Source organism: Salmo salar, chromosome ssa01 (genome assembly GCF_905237065.1).
Source record: "Salmo salar chromosome ssa01, Ssal_v3.1, whole genome shotgun sequence".
Classification (NCBI taxonomy): Eukaryota; Metazoa; Chordata; class Actinopteri; order Salmoniformes; family Salmonidae; genus Salmo; species Salmo salar.
This window is the reverse complement of record NC_059442.1, coordinates 76553538-76577105: the sequence shown is the minus strand read 5'-3', so window position 1 is coordinate 76577105 and position 23568 is coordinate 76553538. Positions and strand designations below refer to the sequence as shown.

The following is a 23568-nucleotide window of genomic DNA, read 5'->3' as shown; positions in this document are numbered from 1 at the left end:
TGCTAAAGGGCTTGTTGTTGATTGAAACAGACACACGCTGCGAATTGAATTGAACACTTATTCTTAAATTACACACATAAAATAACTTGGACAGGTCTTCCATGTGGCTCCGTTGTTACACGTTCGTAACCCAGAGAATCGACACACATATTCATAGGCACGCCCGCACACACTCACACCCACACACACACACCCAGGGGAGAGATTGTCTGTGACATAATTGTGACCTCACCACACACCAATCAAACCAACTGTTTTCTCTCACCAGAAAACCACACTGACAATGAGTAAATTGAGCACTGAGGAAAGAAAAACACGTTTCGATCCTATACTAGACTCTACATTTGATTCAATTGTAGTATATTTCATTGAACTTTGGTTGAACTTGAACTAAGTTCACTTAACTTCAACCTAACTTTAAAGTGGCTTTAGGACATTACAAAGCACTACATAAAACCCATGTATAATTACTACTATTCTAACTTTATTCATGCTACTTCTTCTGTCTTTGTAGGTATTTATGGTGAGCTCTCTCTACAGTACACAAGACGATTGCACGAATCCCACTTTCTCTGTAATGATTACGCAGATGTTAGCCAGCTAACTAGTGTGTATATTATGAACACTTGTCTGAACACACATTATGAACAGGTCAAATCAGGTTGCAAAAACAGATTTACTGTTCCTAGACTACACCTCTGACTCAGTAATGGTGTGTGTTTAACATCTCAAGAGCCCCAGTCTGCCTGAATAATCAGTGTGTTAGAGGCCTCCACCCCTCATTTACCAACCCACAGGGAGAGGGAGAGCAAGAGAGAGAGAGAGAGGCTAACGATAGGGGGACCTACCCCTGTTGCTAAATGACAACAGTCACCCTGCTGTTTCTGTTTTCAGCACCGTCACACTCCCTTACTTTCCTGACTGCCTTGACTGCCTGTACAGTATCTCCCTCCCTTACCATACAGTGCCAAAAGAAGGAGTACTGTTTGAACCCTGAATATTAATAACAACCACTTTAACTTTTGTTGTTGTTGGGAACCACTGATCTAAGCACAGTTTTCAGATGCGAAGGTGAAGTTACAGAGTTGCATAGTCTTTGTCCTCCTATCATATCAGGATAAACTTTTTCCATGGAATCAGAGATGATAGCCTATGAGCTCCTCCTTGGCTGGGATGATATCTTACACAACGAATGCAGTATGACATATCCATCAAAACAAAAAGCTATTTAAATTACAACTTGGGCTGAGCACCAGGGTTCATCGCTTCTCCACAACCACATAAAGCACAGCCACAATACATAGGCCTACATAAATTAAAAGACGGCCATATAAATTAGAGACAAGCTCACTTAGGATCACTCAGATTGCTTAGATCTGAGACACAACCAAGACTGAATCGGACACACAGAATGTCACCCTAAGGAAAATGATACCCCCCATCTTAGGGAGAGCTGGGCTGAAGTGCAATTAAACAAAATGGTGGTTGTAGGTCCTCAAATCTCCAGGGTGACAGAGAGAAACAGACGTTGCTGACACAGCGGGCCAAAGTAGGGCCCAAACTATAATTGGATAGCCTCAGTGGCTCAGTCCCTGCCCTACACACTATTCTTCACTCACACATTTACAATGCACACATGCAAACATACTTACAGACACACAAACGATGCACACATACATACTGTACATACACAGACACACACACACAAAGGATGCATGTATACACACACACACACATCAACGGACACACACACAGCTATAATTGGGACGTTTTTTCTCTGGCGGCAGGCAGGGCAGAAATCCTGAAGAGCCTTACTCCTGCCCAACCTATAATTACAACATCTTCAGAGTCTCATCCAGACCAGTAGAGACGGACAGGAGCCAGGACGGGACAGGAGCCAGGAGGGGACAGGAGCCATATGCTCTGGTCTGGTCTGGGCTTTCTAAGAATGGACCAGAGACTGTCTGGTATATATGTCAATCCATGCCAGGTCATGCCAGTCCATACTGGGCTCTGCTCAGTTAGGCCTACATTAAAGGTGCAGTCTATAACTTTCAATTGGAGTTAAATAAGTGCTATTTATATTTAGCTTCTTGGACAACAGTGTTTGAAGAAAAAAAATAATGAAAGTTGCAGACTGCACTTTAAAGCCATTTCAGTCAACCAACCATCAGTCACTCAATCACACAATCTTAGGATGTGGGATATTGGGCTATTCATAAAAACCTATATGTCTTACAATTATCAACCAACCAGGACTAAAATACTAATAAAATCCATTAGAAAAAAAACTTTAAAAGAGCAAAACTGGCCTTAATAACTATACAGACTTTAAACATGTATAACTGTAATGAGGTGAAAAACGATCTGGCCATTCTAGGTCATATCAGAGTAATGTGATGACAGGTCTAAAGCTTTCATCAGCTGGACCAGAAGGCATACAAACACTTGGGTACTATTCAGTAGGCACGAAATGAAAGAAAATGCTTTGAAACAGATGGAGTTTTGCCAATGAGAATGTCCCTTTTTGTTGTCAGTTTCCAGAAGTTTTCTCCCATTTGTCCCTTGTGAACACAACATCAGGTCAACCCTAGGACACAAAGACAGAACTGAATCAAAACAGAAAGCCACCAAATGCCATCAAAAATGCCATTTTATTTAGTAAACTCAGAATGCAACAGAGGCCTACTGATGGAAAAACTAACCGGTGGTTTGAACTTTGACAAGACAATGGCCGTGTCCGAATACCCGTACAAGTAGGCATTTTGGGTATGCGAAATAAAATGTTTTATAGTAGACTGTGACATTTCAAAAAATGTGCATGCTTTAAATGCCAGGTTGTCATACTCACTTTGACTTTTCATGCAGTAGAATCAAAGATGATCTATTATATTGATAAGATAGCCGAGTGAGCACTCTAACAATGGAAATACATGTCCTCAATGATTGAAGGCAGGCCAATGAAAGGGCAGATACACAGGCACAGCTAACTAGTTTTTCTAAAAGTTGCTGGAATGCCAAGTGCATCCACTTATATCAGTACTTATATCATTTGTAACGGCTTAAACATTACGAAACTTATATTTGATCAAATAAGCCTCACATAATTCGACGCTCTCTCATAGACCTCCATACAAAAAAAGGGCTTATCTCACGCTGACAGATTTTGGGCGGAGTAAATCCTCTTGCTTCATCTCTTCCTCTCTGGTAGAATTCACTGCACATTATTGAGGAAGAGAGTCATCTTTTCAGATCCACCTGTGTTTGACAACAACTGTTGTCAGCTGATAATGAGATAAGGGAACACACTGTACCTTAATGAACGAATGGCGGGAAACAACACAATTACACATTACATGACTCATTCTCACTATGGGTGAGTCTAGTATGTTAATATTTGTTGCTAACTGCATACATTTTAACTAAACTGTATGTTCTAAATAGTATGTAGTAGCCTATGATACACAGAATGCAGCTTTAATAAGTAATAGGCAAGACAGATTTCGGACAAGGCCATTGGACTAGCATGCACTTGTCAAAACCGGACAAAGAAATGCTCCTGAATATATCCACCTCTCTTAGTTTTCTTCTTCTTTATTCCTTACTTTCTCTTTCTTTTCTTGAAAGCCTTGGTGTTTCTGTTCCCTTGACCTCAGAGGTTATAAAACAAGATGCCAACAGAAGTCAGCTGCCTGTGAAGGCTTCAGGCCAAGTCCTTCAGCCTACACCAATCTTGTCCTCTTCACTCACCACTCCCTCTCCCCCTTCCTCCCTCTCCTTGATGCGTAGTCAGACTCAACTCCATTCAAGGAATACTGCGAAAGCTATAACTACCCAATCTATCCTCTTCTCTATCTTTCATCTGCTGTTCTGTTTAGGCAGAAATTAAGAAATGCATTTCACTGTACTTGTGCACGTGACAATCAGTGGTGTGAAGTACTTAAGTAAAAATACACTGAACACAAATATAAACGCAACATGTAAAGTGTTGGTCCCATGTTTCATGAGCTGAAATAAAAGACCACAGAAATGTTCCATAAGCACAAAAAACGTATTTCTTTCAAATTTTGTGCACACATTTGTTTACATCACTGTTAGTGAGCATTTCTCATTTTCCAAGATAATCCATTCACCTGACAGGTGTGGCATATCAAGAAGCTGACTAATTAGCATGATCATTACACAGGTGCACCTTCTGCTGGGGATAATAAAAAGCCACTCTAGAATGTGCAGTTTTGTCACACAACACAATGCCACAGATGTCTCAAGTTTTGAGGGAGCATGCAATTGGCATGCTGACTACAAGAATGTCGACCAAAGCTGTTACCAGATAATTGAATGTTCATTTCTTTAGCATAAGCCGCCGCCAACATCGCTTTAGAGAATGTGGCAGTACGTCCAACCGGCCTCACAACCGCAGATCACGTGTATGGCGTCGTGTGGGCGAGCAGTATCTGTGACCAACAAATACATATCTGTATTCCCAGTCATGTGAAATCTATAGATGAGTTACTATTGAATTTATTTCAATTAACTGATTTCCTCATATGATCTTTAACTCAGTAAAATCAATGAAAATGTTGCATGTTGCATTTATATTTTTGTTCAGTATACTTTAAAGTACTACTTAAGTCGTTTTTTTGTATCTGTACTTCACAATTTATATTTTTGACAACTTTTACTTAAATAAATAATGTACTTTTTATCCATACATTTTCCCTGACACCTATAAGTATTCTTTACAATTTGAATGCTAAGCAGGACAGGAAAATTGTCTAATTCACCTACCTCTCAAGAGAACATCCCTGGTCACCCCTACTGCCTCTGATCTGACAGACTCACTAAACACACATGCTTTGTTTGTAAATGATGTCTGAGTGCTGGAGTGTACCCCTGGCTATCCGTAAATTAAAAATAAATAAAAAATGGTGCCACCTGGTTTGCTTAATATAAGGAATTTGAAGCCAAGAGGGGACAGGAGCCATATGCTCTGGTCTGGTATGGTCTTTCTTTTGATACTTAAGTATATTTTAGCAATTACATTTACTTTGGATACTTAAGTATATTTAGAACCAAATACTTTTAGACTTTTTTACTGGGTGACTTTCACACTTTTCTATTAAGGTGTCTTTAATTTTACTCAAGTATGACAATTGGGTACTTTTTCCACCACTGGTGACAAAACAAAATTGAAACTTTAGTGTGTTATCCAGGCCTGATGCAGTGTTGACCTGGCTGACAACACCTACAGTCCCCACACAACTGACATTCTCAAGACCATTCAGTCATAATTGCCTATAGGGGTGAAGGAGTGAGTGAGTCATTGAGCAGCATGGAGTATTCGAGAGAAGTAACACGCACCGCTGTTCTGGGGTTGTGAGTGGAGCTCTGCAATTCAGAAGCCGGATAGGAGGGAGGGAAACGGGAGCCAGTCCAGGCACATGTAGCCAGCGCTTAAAAAAAGCTCATACCAATCACTGTGCCCCCTCATATTTATCCTGTAATTTTTATTTATTATATAAATAACTAGCTACCAAGAGCCTCTTTCAGGCTATCAATCAAGTTAGAGTATCTAGCTTGTCTAACTATATTAGCTGGCAAGGTTGGTAGACTTTAAAACATCAAGCAACTACTAAATGTACTGAATAAGACTCACATTACCTTCAATGTTTTACCCAGATTTTAGCAGAGACACAGAGATGCATATTTACTTTCTTTAAAAAAATGACCGCCAGTCATGAAGATAAAGACCACACAAGGGGAGTGCTTAGATATGCATAAAAATTACCCAACCATCCATACTTTATGCCCCCTCAGATTTTTGGGGTGCTTAACACCCCTGGTGTGCTTCCATACTATTGTAGCCTATACTGTGTAACAGTATTAACGACACTTCCTAGATTGGGTCGGGAGCGGCAACAAAATAATTCCCTCTGTCAGAGCTCTCGCTCCAATCTTGTGGAGGTGTCTTTGTGTCTCCCCCTCTAGTTGGCCACCATCCCGTGGGCCGCAGTTGATCTGGAGTGCACTGTGTCCTGGGTGGGCAAGCTTCCATTTGGGTGTGTTGGTGGGGGGGATTTTCTCACGAGGTGTTTTTGGAATGATATGATTTTGTGCACATTCTAATATATATATATATATATATATATATATATATATATATATATATATATATATATACACAGTGGAGGAAAAAAGTATTTGATCCCCTGCTGATTTTGTACGCTTGCCCACTTACAAAGAAATGATCAGTCTATCATTTTAATGGTAGGTTTATTTGAACAGTGAGAGACAGAATAAAAACAAAAAAATCAAGAAAAACGCATGTCAAAAATGTTATAAATTGATTTGCATTTTAATGAGGGAAATAAGTATTTGACCCCTCTGCAAAACATGACTTAGTACTTGGTGGCAAAACCCTTTTTGGCAATCACAGAGGTCAGATGTTTCTTGTAGTTGGCCACCAGGTTTACACACATCTCAGGAGGGATTTTGTCCCACTCATCTTTGCAGATCTTCTCCAAGTCATTAAGGTTTTGAGGCTGACGTTTGGCAACTCAAACCTTCAGCTCCCTCCACAGATTTTCTATGGGATTAAGGTCTGGAAACTGGCTAGGCCACGCCAGGACCTTAATGTGCTTCTTCTTGAGCCACTCCTTAGTTGCATTGGCCATGTGTTTTGGGTCATTGTCATGCTGGAATACCCATCCACGACCCATTTGTAATGCCCTGGCTGAGGGAAGGAGGTTCTCACCCAAGATTTGACGGTACATGGCACCGTCAAATGATGCGGTGAAGTTGTCCTGTCCCCTTAGCAGAAAAACACCCCCAAAGCATAATGTTTCCACCTCCATGTTTGACGGTGGAGATGGTGTTCTTGGGGTCATAGGCAGCATTCCTCCTCCTCCAAACACGGCGAGTTGAGTTGATGCCAAAGAGCTCCATTTTGGTCTCATCTGACTGCAACACTTTCACCCAGTTGTCCTCTGAATCATTCAGATGTTCATTGGTAAACTTCAGACGGGCATGTATATGTATTCTTCAGCAGGGGGACCTTGCGGGCGCTGCAGGATTTCAGTCCTTCACGGCGTAGTGTGTTACCAATTGTTTTCTTGGAGACTATGATCCCAGCTGCCTTGAGATCATTGACAAGATCCTCCCGTGTAGTTCTGGGCTGATTCCTCACCGTTCTCATGATCTTTGCAACCCCACGAGGTGAGATCTTGCATGGAGCCCCAGGCCGAGGGATATTGACAGTTCTTTTGTGTTTCTTCCATTTGCAAATAATCTCACCAAATGTTGTCACCTTCTCACCAAGCTGCTTGGCGATGGTCTTGTAGCCCATTCCAGCCTTGTGTAGGTTTACAATCTTGTCCCTGACATCCTTGGAGAGCTCTTTGGTCTTGGCCATGGTGGAGAGTTTGGAATCTGATTGATTGATTGCTTCTGCGGACAGGTATCTTTTTTACAGGAAACAAGCTGTGGTTAGGAGCACTCCCTTTAACAGTGTGCTCCTAATCTCAGCTCGTTACCTGTATAAAAGACACCTGGGAGCCGGAAATCTTTCTGATTGAGAGGGTGTTAAATACTTATTTCCCTCATTAAAATGCAAATCAATTTATAACATTTTTGACATGCGTTTTTCTCGATATTTTTGTTGTTATTCTGTCTCTCACTGTTCAAATAAACCTACCATTAAAATTCTAGACTGATCCTTTCTTTATCAGTCGGCAAACGTACAAAATCAGCAGAGGATCAAATACTTTTTTCCCCCACTGTATGTATATGTATATGTATATATATATATATATATATATATATATATATATATATATATATATATCATACAGTGGCATGAAAAAGTATGTGTGAATTACCTGGATTTCTGCACAAATTGGTCACAAAATTGTATCTGATCTTCTAAGTCACAGCAATAGAGAAGCACAGTGTGCTTGAACTAATAACACAAATTATTGTATTTTTCTTGTTTATATTTAATACCGCATTTAAACATTCACAGTGTAGGTTGGAAAGAATATGTGAACCCCTAGGCTAATCAGAAGTCAGCTAACCTGGAGTCCAATCAATGAGACAAGATTGGAGATGTTGGTTAGAGCTGTCCTGCCCTATAAAAAAATAATTTGTTTGCTATTTACAAGAATCATTACCTGATGTGAACCATGCCTCGGACAAAAAAGATCTCAGAAGACCTAAGATTAAGAATTGTTGACTTGCATAAAGCTGGAAAGGGTTACAAAAGTATCTCTAAAAGCCTTGATGTTCATCAGTCCACGGTAAGACAAATTGTCTATAAATGGAGAAAGTTCAGCACTGTTGCTACTATCAATAGGAGTTGCCGTCCTGCAAAGGTGATTGCAAGAGCTCAGTCCAGAATGTCAATGAGGTTAAGAAGAATCCTAGAGTGTCAGCTAAAGACTTACAGAAATCTCTGGAACATGCTAACATCTCTGTTGACGAGTCTACAATATGTAAAACACTAAACAAGAATGGTGTTCATGGGAGGACACAACGGAAGAATCCACTGCTGTCCAAAAAAAACATTGCTGCACATCTGAAGTTTGCAAAAGAGCACCTGGATGTTCCACAGCGCTACTGGCAAAATATTCTGTGGACAGATGAAACTAACACTATGTGGAGAAAAAAAGGCACAGCACACCAACATCAAAACCTCATCCCAACTGTAAAGTATGGTGGAAGAAGCATCATGGTTCCTCCAAGATGGCGTAGCAGTAGGACGTGTGTATTTTGTCTTTGTCTTATCCCGTGTAAATAGCCGGCCTTTTTCGTAAATATCTTAATCTCACTTTCTATTTACGAACTAAATACACTTTCCTGCAACACGCTTCACACAAGCCAGCTAACTAGCTACTAGTCTTTGTTAGCCACGGCTAGCGGTCTTCACCTTTTTCTCAGTCACCAGCCAGCCTTAGCTCAGACAACACCCGCCAGTCTACACAGCACAATATCGTGACCTCGAGCTGAAGCGCACTTGGGTTCTGCAGCAGGACAATGATCCAAAACACACCAGCAAGTCCACCTCTGAATGGCTTAAAAAAACTAAATGAAGGTTTTGGAGTGGCCTAGTCAAAGTCCGGACTTGAATTCGATTGAGATACTGTGGCGTGACCTTAAAAAGGCGGTTCATGCTCGAAAACCCTCCAATGTGGCTGAATTAAAACAATTTTGCAAAGAGTGGGCCAAAATTCCTCCAAAGCTATGTGAAAGACTCATTGCCAGTTATCGCAAACGCTTGATTGCAGTTGTTGCTGCTGAGGGTGGCACAACCAGTTATTAGGTTTAGGGGGCAATTACTTTTTCACATAGGGCCATGAAGGTTCGGATAGCTTTTTTCCCTTAATAAATAAAATCATCACTTAAAAACTGCATTTTGTGTTTACTTGGGTTATCATTGTGTAGTATTTAAATTTGTTTGGTGATCTGAAACATTTAACTGTGAAAGATGTGCAAAAAAATAAATCAGGAAGGGGGCAAATACTTTTTCACAGCACTGTATATACACTGCTCAAAAAAATAAAGGGAACACTAAAATAACACATCCTAGATCTGAATGAATGAAATAATCTTATAAAAAACTTTTTTCTTTACATAGTTGAATGTGCTGACAACAAAATCACACAAAAATAATCAATGGAAATCCAATTTATCAACCCATGGAGGTCTGGATTTGGAGTCACACTCAAAATTAAAGTGGAAAACCACACTACAGGCTGATCCAACTTTGATGTAATGTCCTTAAAACAAGTCAAAATGAGGCTCAGTAGTGTGTGTGGCCTCCACGTGCCTGTATGACCTCCCTACAACGCCTGGGCATGCTTCTGATGAGATGGCGGACGGTCTCCTGAGGGATCTCCTCCCAGACCTGGACTAAAGCATCCACCAACTCCTGGACAGTCTGTGGTGCAACGTGGCGTTGGTGGATGGAGCGAGACATGATGTCCCAGATGTGCTCAATTGGATTCAGGTCTGGGGAACGGGCGGGCCAGTCCATAGCATCAATGCCTTCCTCTTGCAGGAACTGCTGACACACTCCAGCCACATGAGGTCTAGCATTGTCTTGCATTAGGAGGAACCCAGGGCCAACCGCACCAGCATATGGTCTCACAAGGGGTCTGAGGATCTCATCTCGGTACCTAATGGCAGTCAGGCTACCTCTGGCGAGCACATGGAGGGCTGTGCAGCACCCCAAAGAAATGCCACCCCACACCATGACTGACCCACCGCCAAACCGATCATGCTGGAGGATGTTGCAGGCAGCAGAACGTTTTCCATGGCATCTTCAGACTCTGTCACATGTGCTCAGTGTGAACCTGCTTTCATCTGTGAAGAGCACAGGGCGCCAGTGGCGAATTTGCCAATCTTGGTGTTCTCTGGCAAATGCCAAACGTCCTGCACGGTGTTGGGCTGTAAGCACAACCCCCACCTGTGGACGTCGGGCCCTCATACCACCCTCATGGAGTCTGTTTCTGACCGTTTGAGCAGACACATGCACATTTGTGGCCTGCTGGAGGTCATTTTGCAGGGCTCTGGCAGTGCTTCTCCTGCTCCTCCTTGCACAAAGGCGGAGGTAGCGGTCCTGCTGCTGGATTGTTGCCCTCCTTCGGCCTCCTCCACGTCTCCTGATGTACTGGCCTGTCTCCTGGTAGCGCCTCCATGCTCTGGACACTACGTTGACAGACACAGCAAACCTTCTTGCCACAGCTCGCATTGATGTGCCATCCTGGATGAACTGCACTACCTGAGACACTTGTGTGGGTTGTAGACTCCGTCTCATGCTACCACTAGAGTGAAAGCACTGCCAGCATTCAAAAGTGACCAAAACATCAGCCAGGAAGCATAGGAACTGAGAAGTGGTCTGTGGTCCCCACCTGCAGAACCACTCCTTTATTGGCGGTGTCTTGCTAATTGCCTATAATTTCCACCTGTTGTCTATTCCATTTGCACAACAGCATGTGAAATGTATTGTCAATCAGTGTTGCTTCCTAAGTGGACAGTTTGATTTCACAGAAGTGTGATTGACTTGGAGTTACATTGTGTTGTTTAAGTGTTCTCTTAATTTTTTTGAGCAGTGTATATATATTTTTTTAGTATATATTATTTATATATATATATATATATATATATATATACAGTGCTGTGAAAAAGTATTTGTTCAGGTAAAACTCTCGGTCCTATATTCGTTGGCTATGACAAAACAAAACAAAAAAATACGGCTAAGAATAAGAAATAAAAGTAACAAGTAATTAAAGAGCTATAGTAAAATAACAATAGCGAGGATATATACAGGGGGGTGCCGGTATAGAGTCAATGTGCGGGGGCACCGGTTAGTTGAGGTAATATGTACATGTAGGTAGAGTTATTAAAGTGACTATGCATAGACGACAACAACAGAGAGTAGCAAAGGTGTAAAAGAGGGGGGGGGCAATGCAAATGTCAGTGAAGACACTTGCCAGTTGGTCAGTGCATGCGCGCAGTACACGTCCTGGTAATCCGTCTGGCCCTGCGGCCTTGTGAATGTTGACCTGTTTAAAGGTCTTACTCATGTCGGCTGCGGAGAGCGTGATAACACAGTGTTCCAGAACAGCTGGTGCTCTCATGCATGTTTCAGTGTTATTTGCCTCGAAGCAAGCATAGAAGTAGTTTAGCTCGTCTGGTAGGCTCGTGTCACTCGGCAGCTCTCGGCTGTGCTTCCCTTTCAGTCTGTAATGGTTTGCAAGCCCTGCCACATCCGACGAGATTCAGAGCCAGTGTAGTACGATTCGATCTTGGTCCTGTATTGACACTTTGACTGTTTGATGGTTCGTCGGAGGGCATAACGGAATTTCTTATAAGCTTCCAGGTTCGAGTCCCGCTCCTTGAAAGCAGCAGCTCTACCCTTTACCTCAGTGCGGATGTTGCCTGTAATCCATGGCTTCTGGTTGGGGTATATATGCATGGTCTCTGTGGGGACGATGTCATCGATGCACTTATTGATGAAGCCAATTACTGATGTCGTGTACTCCTCAATGCCATCGGAGGAATCCGGGAACATATTCCAGTCTGTGCTAGCAAAACAGTCCTGTAGCTTAGCATCTGCTTCGTCTGACCACTTTTTTAATGATCTAGTCACTGATGCTTCCTGCTTTCATTTTTGCTTGTAAGCAGGAATCAGGAGAATGGAATTATGGTCAGATTTGCCAAATGGAGGGCGAGGGAGAGCTTTGTATGCATCTATGTGTGGAGTAAAGGTGGTCCAGATAGAAAATTGATAAAACGGATTTAAGTTTCCCTGCATTAAAGTCCCTGGCTACTAGGAGCCGCCTCTGGGTGAGCATTTTCTTGTTTGCCTATGGCGGAATACAGCTCATTCAACGCTGTCTTAAACTGCTGCGAAAAATACAGATGAAAACTCTCTAGGTAGGTAATGTGGTCTGCAGTTTATCATGAGATACTCTACCTCAGATGAGCAATAGCTCGAGACCTCCTTAGATATCGTGCACCAGCTGTTATTTACAAAAATGCATAGTCCGCCGCCCCTTGTCTTACCAGATGCCGCTGTTCTATCCTGCCGGTGCAGCGTATAACCAGCCAGCTGTATGTTTATAGTGTCGTCGTTCAGCCACGTTTCCGTGAATCATGAGATATTACAGTTTTGGATGTCCTGTTGGTAGTTTAATCCACCGCATAGGTCATCTATTTTATTGTCCAAAGATTGCACGTTTGCTAGCAGAATTGAAGGAAGTGGGGGTTTATTCGATCACCTACGAATTCTCAGAAGGCAGCCTGCCCTCCGGACCCTTTTTCTCCCCCTCATCTTCATGCAAATCACGGGGATCTGGGCCTGTTACCGAGAAAGCAGTATATCGTTCGTGTCGGCCTCATCAGACTCGTTAAAGGAAAAAAAGATTCTGCCAGTCCATGGTGAGTAATCACAGTCCTGATGTCCAGAAGTTATTTTCGGTCATAAGAGACGGTAAATGCAACATTATATACAAAATAAGTTGAACAAAAACGTTAAGTTATTTTCTCACTGACCCGACCCAACCGTGCCAGTTGGCCAAGAATCTACTGGCCCGAACATAATTTCTACTGGCTCGGACATGATGTAGTTTTTAAACATATTGAGGTCATACAGGGGCTATAGGTTGGCATGGTTCTCTCTATATGCAGCTATTAATAGGCTATATTTGGTTATTATGACATGTATAAAAAAGTTATTTAATATAATTCAGCAATGTAAGTCATTACTCTATTCTTTAGAATTGCATTGTATAAATTGCATTATAATTTTTTCCTAAAGTATGTCATTTTGAGAACATTTGTTTTCACATCTCAAAAGAGGATGCTGCCCCTTTAAGACAATTGTGTTCCAAAAGAGGCTAGCCAAGACAAATGCTAAAGTGTTTTTTTGTAGCTTTCTTTAAGCACACTATCAACAGTAGCCAGCATGTTTACTATTGAAGGTTTACTTTTGTAAATCACTTTAAAATAAATGAGCTCAGTGAGTAGATTGAAAGGTGCTTATTTTTGCTCAGGACAGCATGTGTGTGCTGTGTGAACGTAGCTATCAACTTCTGTACTGCTTGAGTGCTCGAGAAGTTGTGACTTGCGGAAGCGTAGTGGTGCTTGAATGAATGGCCAATCATATTGCTCAAATACAAATGTCCCAACTTTATTTGCATGTAGTCTTCAATGGTTTTCAATGTTAGACAGCGACAGAGCAGGTAAATGTTGAACTGGAATGCAAAAATGCATTGAGAATTTACTGGAATTTACAGCAGCAGTGCTGCTGCTTTAAAAGTACTGTGGAAAATGTTGTCTCCCGACAAGTTTTCTGGTGGCTCTGAGACAGTGTCTGGTGATCAGCTAGACAGGAGTATTTTAAATATCAGTCATTCAAGTCATTCATTCTCCAACTTTTGTGAAAATATTGAACTCTGTAATAAAATAGTATTTTTGCATTTTCTAAACTGTCTCGTCTGGTGATCTGTAACTGAACTGTGCAGGGAATCACTTTGAGATGAAAAACATATTTTACAAGAGAGCCCTGTATACATTACAATAAAAACAGAATAATAAAAATACACATGTATGTGCATAAAACAATAAAATTCAGCACACAATAACAAAATATTTAATAAAATCAATCACATTTAACTACATCGAGGTCCTCAATCAATAACATAAACTGCCTGAGTGGCACCAGCACATGTAACTGCAGTGACCTCTGCAGATTGTTCCACAAATTAGGGGCAAAAAAACAAAACAGATTTTCCCAAATCTGTGGAGACTGAAGGGATCTCTAATGTTATCCATTCCTGAGAACGGGTTTGGTAACTTATGATTCTTAACTTCATTAATGAAGTTACATATGGAGGCAGTTTCTGTAAGACTGCTTTGTAAATAATTAAAAGAGAATGCAGCTCTCTTCTTACAGACAGAGAGGTCCATCCCACATTTTTAAACAGACTACAATGGGTCGTAAAATTGTCACCTGTGATAAAATGTATTGAGGAATGGTAGACTGCGTCCAAGGGTTTCAAAACAGAGGTTGCCGCATGCATGTAAAAAATATCACCAAAATCCAATACAGGGAGAAGTGTTGTTTGAACAATCTTTCTCCTATTTTCAATATTGAGGCTTGATTTATTTCGATATAAAAAACAATCTTAGCTTCTTAGTCAGATTTTCTATCAGCGTTACGAAGGACAACTTGTCATCAATCCAGACACCCAGGTACCTATATTGAGAAACAAGCTCAATTTGGGCTCCATTTGAAGCGCAAATATGCAGGTCCTCAGGGTCAACATTTTGTGACCTAGAGAACAGCATGAGCTTGGTTTTACTTGTATTTAACACTAATTTAAGAACTGTAAGTGATTTCTGAATTTAATCAAAGTCATGATGAAGTTCACAAATAGCCTGCTACACCGAGGTGGCACAGGAATACAAAACTGTGTCATCTGCATAGAGATAAATGTTACAAGTACTAACAGTGTTTCCTATGTCATTAATATACAAGATGAACAATAATGGACCCAAAATCGAACCCTGAGGAACACCTTTTTGAATCTCAAGAAATTCAGATTTAACCCCATCTAAGATGGCCTGAGTTCTGTCGCTAAGATAATTCTGAAACCATAAACAGGCTGTATATCCCAGGCCTCTTTTTGATAACTTCTTCAGCAAAACAGAATGATCAACAGTGTTGAATGCCTTTGACTGGTCAATAAACAAGGCAGCAGAGCTGTTTTTAGCATCCAAGGCATTGACAAGATCATTAACAACTAGCGTGGTTGCTGAAGTAGTACTATGCCCGGGCCTAAACCCTGATTGGTTTATATTAAAAATACAATTATCAGATCAAAAATAAACAAAGTTGTACATTAACCAAGGATTCAAGAATCTTAGCTAAAGAAGGTAGTCTTGAAATGGGGAGATAGTTGTAAAGATCATTTGTATGCCCACCCTTATGAAGTGGCAGCACATATGCGGATTTCCATGCTGTTGGAATACTTCCTGATAACAATGTTAAATAAAAATGTGGGCTACTGAGCCAACAATAAAGGGAGCTGCATGCTTAAACAGAACAGGTTCCAAATGATCAGCCCCTGTGTTTTTTTGTTGTTGTCTAATGTTAGCAAAGCATCCAGGGCATCTTTATCAGTTAATCCCGAAAAGAAAACTCCTGACCAGCATTTTCAGTATCATTCAATAGATTTTCACCATCAACATCCAAACTACTCTTTTCAAGAGCTGGCTTGAAATACATTGTAATGTATAGCCCGCAGAGATAAAATGGTGACTAAAATGCATTAATGATACATTTTGTCATTAATAGGGCCAGAATCTAAATGTATGCATTGGGGTAGAGAAAAGGAGACACAACCCTTCAGTGACATTACAGCTTTCCAAAATGTACCTGGGTTCCCTGTACATTCACATAGTGTATTAATATAATCATCAGATTTTGCTTTTTTAACTAGTTTTATACTAGTTTATACTCAGAAGGGTTGAATCTAAGCATCCGTATATCCCTGACACATACAATGGGAGAGTAGTCACTAATATCCAAAGCAAAAACCCCACTCCCAGCATATTTATCTGGAGTATTTGTAAATATGGGGTCAATCAAAGTCGATTTAGTAGGGTCCTTTAAGTTTGGACGAGTAAAGGACAAGTAGGCTTTGTAATCAGCTGGGACAAATTTAGATTAGTACAAAAATCCTTTACAATCCTGCATCCTGCGTTCCCCATGCAAGATTAAACTCTCCAGCGATCAACACCTCTTGGGTAGTAAAAATGGCAATTAAATCAGTGAGTTCGTTTAGTGCACACTTCTTGGCGGAGGGTGGACGATAGATTCCTATAACTGTTATTTTTTTGTTTGAACCCATCTGAAGACTTAAAGCCAACAATTAAAAGTGTTTAGGACTAGAGGTAGCCTTTATTAACAGAGACACAGAAAGAAGATTATTTGTGTAAATAGTAACACCACCACCTTTGCCTTTCCTATCAGCCCTAAACACATTGTAACCATCCATAGCATCCTCAGAGTCCAGGTTTTATCAGTTAACCAAGTTTCAGAAAAAATACAAATATCAGGGTTTGCCTGAGAGGCTCAGATCTTGACATTATCCATTTTAGCCATAATAAACTACAAATGTTAAGATGTAAAAATGTCAAACCTTTTCTGCATTTAAAATCACACGGAGTTTCAATACAAGTCAGACTACTTTGAGAGGAGACTCAAAGATTGGATTCTATTTATTAGGAAATTAAAACAAAGTAGGAATAGCAATTACATTTCTCCGGTTAGCACATTCAGATACAACATGTGGAACTCTCACAGTGACCAAAGAGGAAATGGCAAAAACGGATTTACATGTAATGCTAATATTGTCCTCACATCAATTTAGTTGACCAATAGGCCATTCTTTAAGGTCGTTGTCCTTCCCCTCATTAAACAGAAGGTGGCGTAGTCTACTTGGACCTATAGGGTTAGGTTACCACATGAGTAAGAGGAGCCTTACCAGGTGTAACATGGTGAGTATTTGCAGTCATAAAACAGCCAGTGTTATATTTATATGAGGATCTCCCTTCATTCTAAAGGCTGGTGTAGTAATTTTATTAGACCCCGCCTTTTCCCACCCCCTATACAAACACAAGCTAACGATATAATGATGTAATTGAAACATCTGGTACAAGAAAACTGGTTGACAGGCAAACAGACCAATCAAGTCTTTTACAACATGAAAATTGACCAGTCCGGTCTTGAAACTCAACGCACTTTCACGTACCATGACAGGAAAATGTCTAGTGAGGAAATGAACTGGCTAAAACAGTAGCTCTCTTTAAACAGTTACAGGAATCTAACACCTGGAGTATAGAACACATGTTATGGTCAGCTCAGTCACACGCACGTACACACAAGCACACACACGAACACACACGGCTCGCCACAGTAGCTGCAGCTCATACGGAGAATGAATGTCTCAACTTTGAGTCACACAGGACAAAACTTTCAGGAAATAATTACAGTAGGATGTCCAAGTAGGTCTGGACAGAGGACTTTCCTTCATAATGGGACAGAAATAGTCATGCTAATGTGTGGTCCTCCCTCGGTTATGAACCAAACCATCCTGAAACCACTGTTTTCCACAGGGTCAAAGGATGTGAGTGAGAAAGGTTAGTGCTATCCGGGATCCTTGGGATGTCCCTAACCTAAACCTTAACCATAACCATAATCCTTAACTAACCCTAACCTTAACCCTTACTTTAACCATTTTAAAGGGACATCACAAGAACCCTAATCCACCAACACACACACACACACACACACACACACACACACACACACACACACACACACACACACACACACACACACACACACACACACACACACACACACACACACACACACACACACACACACACACACTGCTCTCTACAATATGCCTGGGCTGGCAGAACATCAGCAGTGTCCTCAGAGGGAACAGCAGGTAAAGGTGAGGAGATGAATGGTTGAGTTAAACTCCCTATGAGGGAACTGCCAATACCACCAGTCCCTCCACAAAAAGCCCTGTCTCTCTCCGGTTCCCGATATGCCTCTGTATTGATGGGCCAGTTAAATAACAATCAGTATAGATATTAGAGCTCATCACTGGGATCTATAAGTTTGAGTGGAGCTGTTTGTCTGGGCTGAGAGGGCAGGGAGAGGGAGATGGCATCAGAGAGAGAGGAGGGGAAGAGAGAGAGGTGGGAGAGGGAGGGGTGGGAGAGAGCAAGAAAGAGGGGGATGAGGTAGAGAGAGAAAGAGCAGAGAGAGGGAGAGAGGGAGAGAGAGAGAGAGAGAGAGAGAGAGAGAGAGAGAGAGAGAGAAGGGAGATGAGGTAGAAAGAGGGGGGAGATGAGGTAGAAAGAGATAGAGAGGGAGAAAGAGGGAGACGAGTTATCTTTATCATCTTCGCTGTCCTTATTCTGGGCAGGGTGCCTTGGAGGAGGGAAAGAAGAGGGAGAGAATGAGAAAAAGAGAAAAGAGAGAGGGGAGGCTGGAGGAGGGAGATAAGGCAGACAACAGGCTTACACTCCAGTCTGGGCACCAGTGACTTAAATGAGTATTCAAATTGATGTCTCTGTTTTTACATTCTCTTCTCTATGCGTTTATTCAATTTACATTTTTTTTTATCATTTCACAATGGGATTAATGTCAATGCTGTCGCAGTCCAGGAGTCAGTGCCAATAGTGCAGTACTTAACAAATGTAAGGCATCCATATTAGGAACTCCTGGGGATGTTAGACAAGAAAAGTCCCTCACGTATTTAAAAAAAAATCCTTTAACTGAGAACTGACAATCTAGGACACTTTGACTGACAACTGAGAAAGTTATGCCTGACAACTGAGGGACTTCTTAATATGAACACCATAGACATGAGGACATAGTACATCAGGAAACAAATCGTAGCCCTGTCTGAAAACTACCCTTTCCAACTATTTGCAGATCTGTGGGCAAAATGGAGGGGTTGACTTACTTGTATGTTCTTTCGTTGTGTAGTTCTGCCTCAGGGAACCCCAGCATTCCACACACCACTCTGCTGCTGTTGAGGTTCCAGCCCAGGTCACACACCTGCCTCCATCTCCCAGCATGCTTCACTTGCACTACACCCTCAGTGATCAGGGCCCGCTTCTTAGTGTGCATCAGGATGGGTCGCAGACGCACCTCCTGAATACGCACCTTGCTGGAATACTGAGAGAGAAGGGGGAGGGGATATCTTAAGGCTTCACTTTAGAATTGTTTGATCAAGGACACTTTCAAATTCAGTTGACCTACACAATGAATTTACCAACTGTGACAGTAAAGAGATTGATTGACTATTGGCATTGGCAGTATCGGTGGTTGATCAGCAAGTGCCGAAGTTATAGAGTGGCAACAAGTAGCCTAGTGGTTAGAGCGTTGGGCCAGTAACCGAAAGGTTGCTGGATCAAATCCCCGAGCTGACAAAGTAAAAATCTGTCGTTCTGCTCCTGAACAAGGCAGTTAACCCACTGTTCTCCTATAGGCTGTCATTGTAAAATAAGAATTTGTTCTTAACTGACTTGCCTAGTTAAATAAAGGTAAAAAATAATAATAATGGAGTTGATGGTGCCCACTGTAGCTGCTTACCAAGTTGTATGCTGTTTTAGTCTACAGTACCTACTTTACCACTAGAGGTAGCCGGGATAGAGAGTATAAGGTCTAATGCTACCTACCGGGTTGTAGAGGTGCTGTCTCAGCCTGGGGCTCTCCGGGAGGTGTCCGTTTCCCTGATGGGCCTGTCGGGGGTTACTGCGGCTGGCCAGAATGCTCTGCCACTGGGGCGAGGGACTGACATCCGGACGCAGGGCAACCGACTGACCATTACGTGAACCTGTGACCTGGTCCAGTCGTCGCTCCGGACTGCAGACCACGCCAAGGTCCTCAGAGTGCTTACAGTCATTGATGCCCCAGCCGTTATGTTTACAGTCTTTCAGAGTCTTCTCTGTGCCGTCACAACGCACATTGTCCATCCAGATAGGACCTGGGGACGGCGGAAACAAGGTTATTATCGGATATGGACATCAACTTGTCATTGTTGGAAGTAAGGAGGCAGGGAGGGATAAATGGCTGGGTGGGTGGATGGATTTATGAGTGGGTGGGTGGATGGATGGATGGATCCGTGGATGGATGAATTTAAATGACTGACTGAATAATCTATCCATTCCCTCATTCCTTCATTCATTAATTCACTGATATATATTTTTTTTTATAAAAGATGTGCTAGCCTATGTCTCATCAGCCTCTGTAGGCCTCCAACACCCTTAGAGTAAACACAGTAAATACCACCAATTAATATCATCAAAATAACCCTGCAGTGACTGAGCCGAGTTCGCCACCGTCATAAAGATACAAAGATATCTTACAGGACTTCACTGCACTGCTTATTACAGCCACTGCCTGGCAGCCTGGCGATATACGGCCTGAGAGGAGCATTTGTTTTACAGTAATGACAGCCTTGCCCTGCCAGCGACGTGCTACACTTGCCTTGGTTTATGGACATTCTTTATTGCCCCCTTTAAATTCCAATTAAAATGGAAGAGCGAGAGAACCGACAGAGCAGTAGCTAGGCTAGGCTGTCTAGCACCACCACCCTATCCTGCAGCCTGGTCTCATAGACTAGATGTAACATAGTAAACCTGGGACACTGAAATTAGTAGGATATGTTACCTGAGTATTGTTACATAAGAATGATGGTTACTTATGGCAAAAATGAAAATAGGGTGGTTGGTAGGAGTGGATTGGTTGGCGTATAACGCAAATGTCTAGCAACCCAAAGTCTTCGAGTTCAAATCTCATCATGGACAACTTTAGCATTTTAGCAACCTTTCTATGACTTATTACTTTTTAGCTACTTTTCAACTACTTGCATGTTAGCTAACCCTTCCCCTAACCCTTTAACCTTGACCCTTTTAGCAAACCCTTCCCTTAACCTTAAACCTTTTAGATAACCCTTCCCCTAACCCTTCCCCTAACCCTTTATCCTAAGTCCTAAACTTAACACTAATCCCTAACCACTGGCCTAGCTAACGTTAGCCAGCTAGCTATAGTTAGCCACCTAGCTAGAATTCGTAACATATCATACGTTTTCGCAAATTCGTTACATATAGTACGTTTTGCAATGTGTAACATATCGTACTAAATAGAGTGTCTTGGATTTATGTACAGAATAACACAAAATCCTCTGAGACCAGGTTGCAGCCTGGGGATAGGCTACTGCTGTTGTGAAATTACTAAATGTGCAGCCAATGCAATATGGTAAATCAGGCCCGGCAGTAAAAGTCAAGTGCAAGGTGTTTAGGAAATGGAGGGTTTGAAGAAAGTTATTTAAGTTAGAAAGCAGACGCATTCTTTACAGAAAGATAGGTCTATGCATTGACATTTGACAGGTGGAAAATATTGGAAATCAACAGGTGACTGTGTTTGTTTAATTTACCTTTCAATTGTAAAGAGTATATTATAGAAATAAAGATTACATTTGATCGTTGCAAAATGCAACACCAGTTCTGGAACATTTACCATCACCCTCTCCATATTTGGCACTGTGCGCCCATGTCATGCCGGTCTGGAAGCCCAGCTCCCGGCAGACGACATTGGCCAGTTTGATGTCCACTTCGTCATCACACACCGTCCCCCACGTGTTGTTGTGCAGCACCTCTACGCGACCCTCGTTATGTCCCTGGGCATAGTTTCCCACCAGGCGCACCTTGCCCGCGGGAGCCTGAGCACGCGCGGTCCTGCTGCGTGGTGATGATGACGATGGTCGGCGGGGTTCCGAATGCGTTGGGGAGGAGAGGAAGAGGAGGAGCAAAGAACTCAAGCAGGTGAGGAAGACGCGAGGCATCATGTCTGAGTAAGGAGAGGGTTCTGGGGGAGGGGGGGAAAGAGAGAGAGAGAGAGAGAAAGGGTCAGTCATCAACATAATTTTGTTTTGAATATTGGGTTATTGACTGTAAGTAATAACAATTGTATTACTCGATTGGATCTTATATTGTTCAATATTGTATTCAGAAGTGATTATTTCCAATTAGATATTTAGCTCCATAATGCTGCACTGATAGTCACTTGAAAAATAAGAGGCCCTATCTGGGCTCAGCCAGCATGGAATTGTTAAGGAGAAGAGAGAGAAAGCCATGGCTATCCTCAAATAGGCCAATACTGACATCATCTGGACAGAGTTTAGAGATACAATGAAGAGGACTTGATAGAAACCAGTCTAATATGGGCAGAATATGAATAAACTATTACATTTCCAACACTACATTTGCAACATTCTGTTCAACCACAGAACTATAATTTAATTTCACACAAACGTAGAGGTATAATTAGTCTATAAATATTTCAGTTCTCAAAATCTAACCTCCCATATGTACAAAATATCACCTTGGGGCTACTGAAAAAAATTTCACCCCAGACAGACACAGACAATCAGACAGACATGCATGTTATATAAATGTCATACCTAGCATTGCACAACACTATAACCTTACTAAATAAACATTCACTGTATCCACTGAAACACGAGTATACACTTAGATCACATTTTACATTGAGTTGCACAGAAGACATTATAATAATTCCACTTTCTTACTGTAATTACATGTAAATACCCCAGAATGTTATTTGAATCAGAAACCAACCATTATCAGAGATTGGTGAGTTTGGCATAACAATTCCACATTTTAATGAAACACCTGTAACATCCAACATCAATGATGTCAGTTTCACAGACCCAGATAAATCCTACTCCTGGATTCCATTTTGTCAGGTCGGTATTTGCAGGTATTAATCAATGTGGCTTCATAGTCTAGCTATCATTTAGGTTATGCCTATGTTAAATCTTCATTTAAAAAGGTTGAGTCACAGACATGGTTGATGTTCATCAAATCACATGTTTTAATCCTTGCCTAACTAATCTAGAATGAAGCAACCACTCATGTTGAACCATCTGAGATAATCCTTGTATGAGTAGGCAAAATAATCAGCCAAGATCCAACATGTAAACTTAACAAAAATGACCTAGACTAATATACTTCAATTACAATTCGTATTATAAATCAAAACAAAAAGCACTGCAATAAGGTTAATAAAAAGTCATTAAATAAAACCAGCCTAAAATAAGAGTAAAGTGGACTAACCTGTTAGAAAGCTACAGACACAGCAGTCCTAGACGTCCCAGACTGGGAGAGGAGAGAGTGACTGAGTGAATGAGTATGCCTACTAGATGGGGTCCCTGGTCAATCCCTCTGCTCCTCCCTCCCTTCCTCTCATTCCCTTCCTCCATTCATCGCTTTCCTTCCCTCCCACATTTCTCTGTCTCTCTCTCTGTGTACCTCTCTTTCTCTGTGTCTCTCTCTTTCTGTGTCTCTCTCTCTCATTTGTATATAATTTCACTGTTGACATAGTCCCACAAATATCTGTACGATTAGAGCTGAAATGTAGTCACATGTAACAAAGAAAGTATCTTCTTACAA

General features: G+C 41.5%; 1 protein-coding gene across 1 annotated transcript in view; it reads right to left on the bottom strand.

Annotated features, from left to right (window-relative positions):
* Positions 1-23330, bottom strand: part of loxl4 (lysyl oxidase-like 4) — a 62415-nt gene extending 39085 nt beyond the window's left edge. Inside the window, exons 1-4 of the mRNA XM_014214833.2 lie at positions 23233-23330; positions 21614-21961; positions 19771-20078; positions 19053-19267 (exon numbers count right to left, since the gene is read on the bottom strand). Coding sequence (XP_014070308.1) covers positions 19053-19267; positions 19771-20078; positions 21614-21941 — 851 coding nt within the window. The 5' untranslated portion in view covers positions 21942-21961; positions 23233-23330. The remainder of the gene's footprint in view (positions 1-19052; positions 19268-19770; positions 20079-21613; positions 21962-23232) is intronic.
* Positions 23331-23568: the final 238 nt, after the last annotated feature.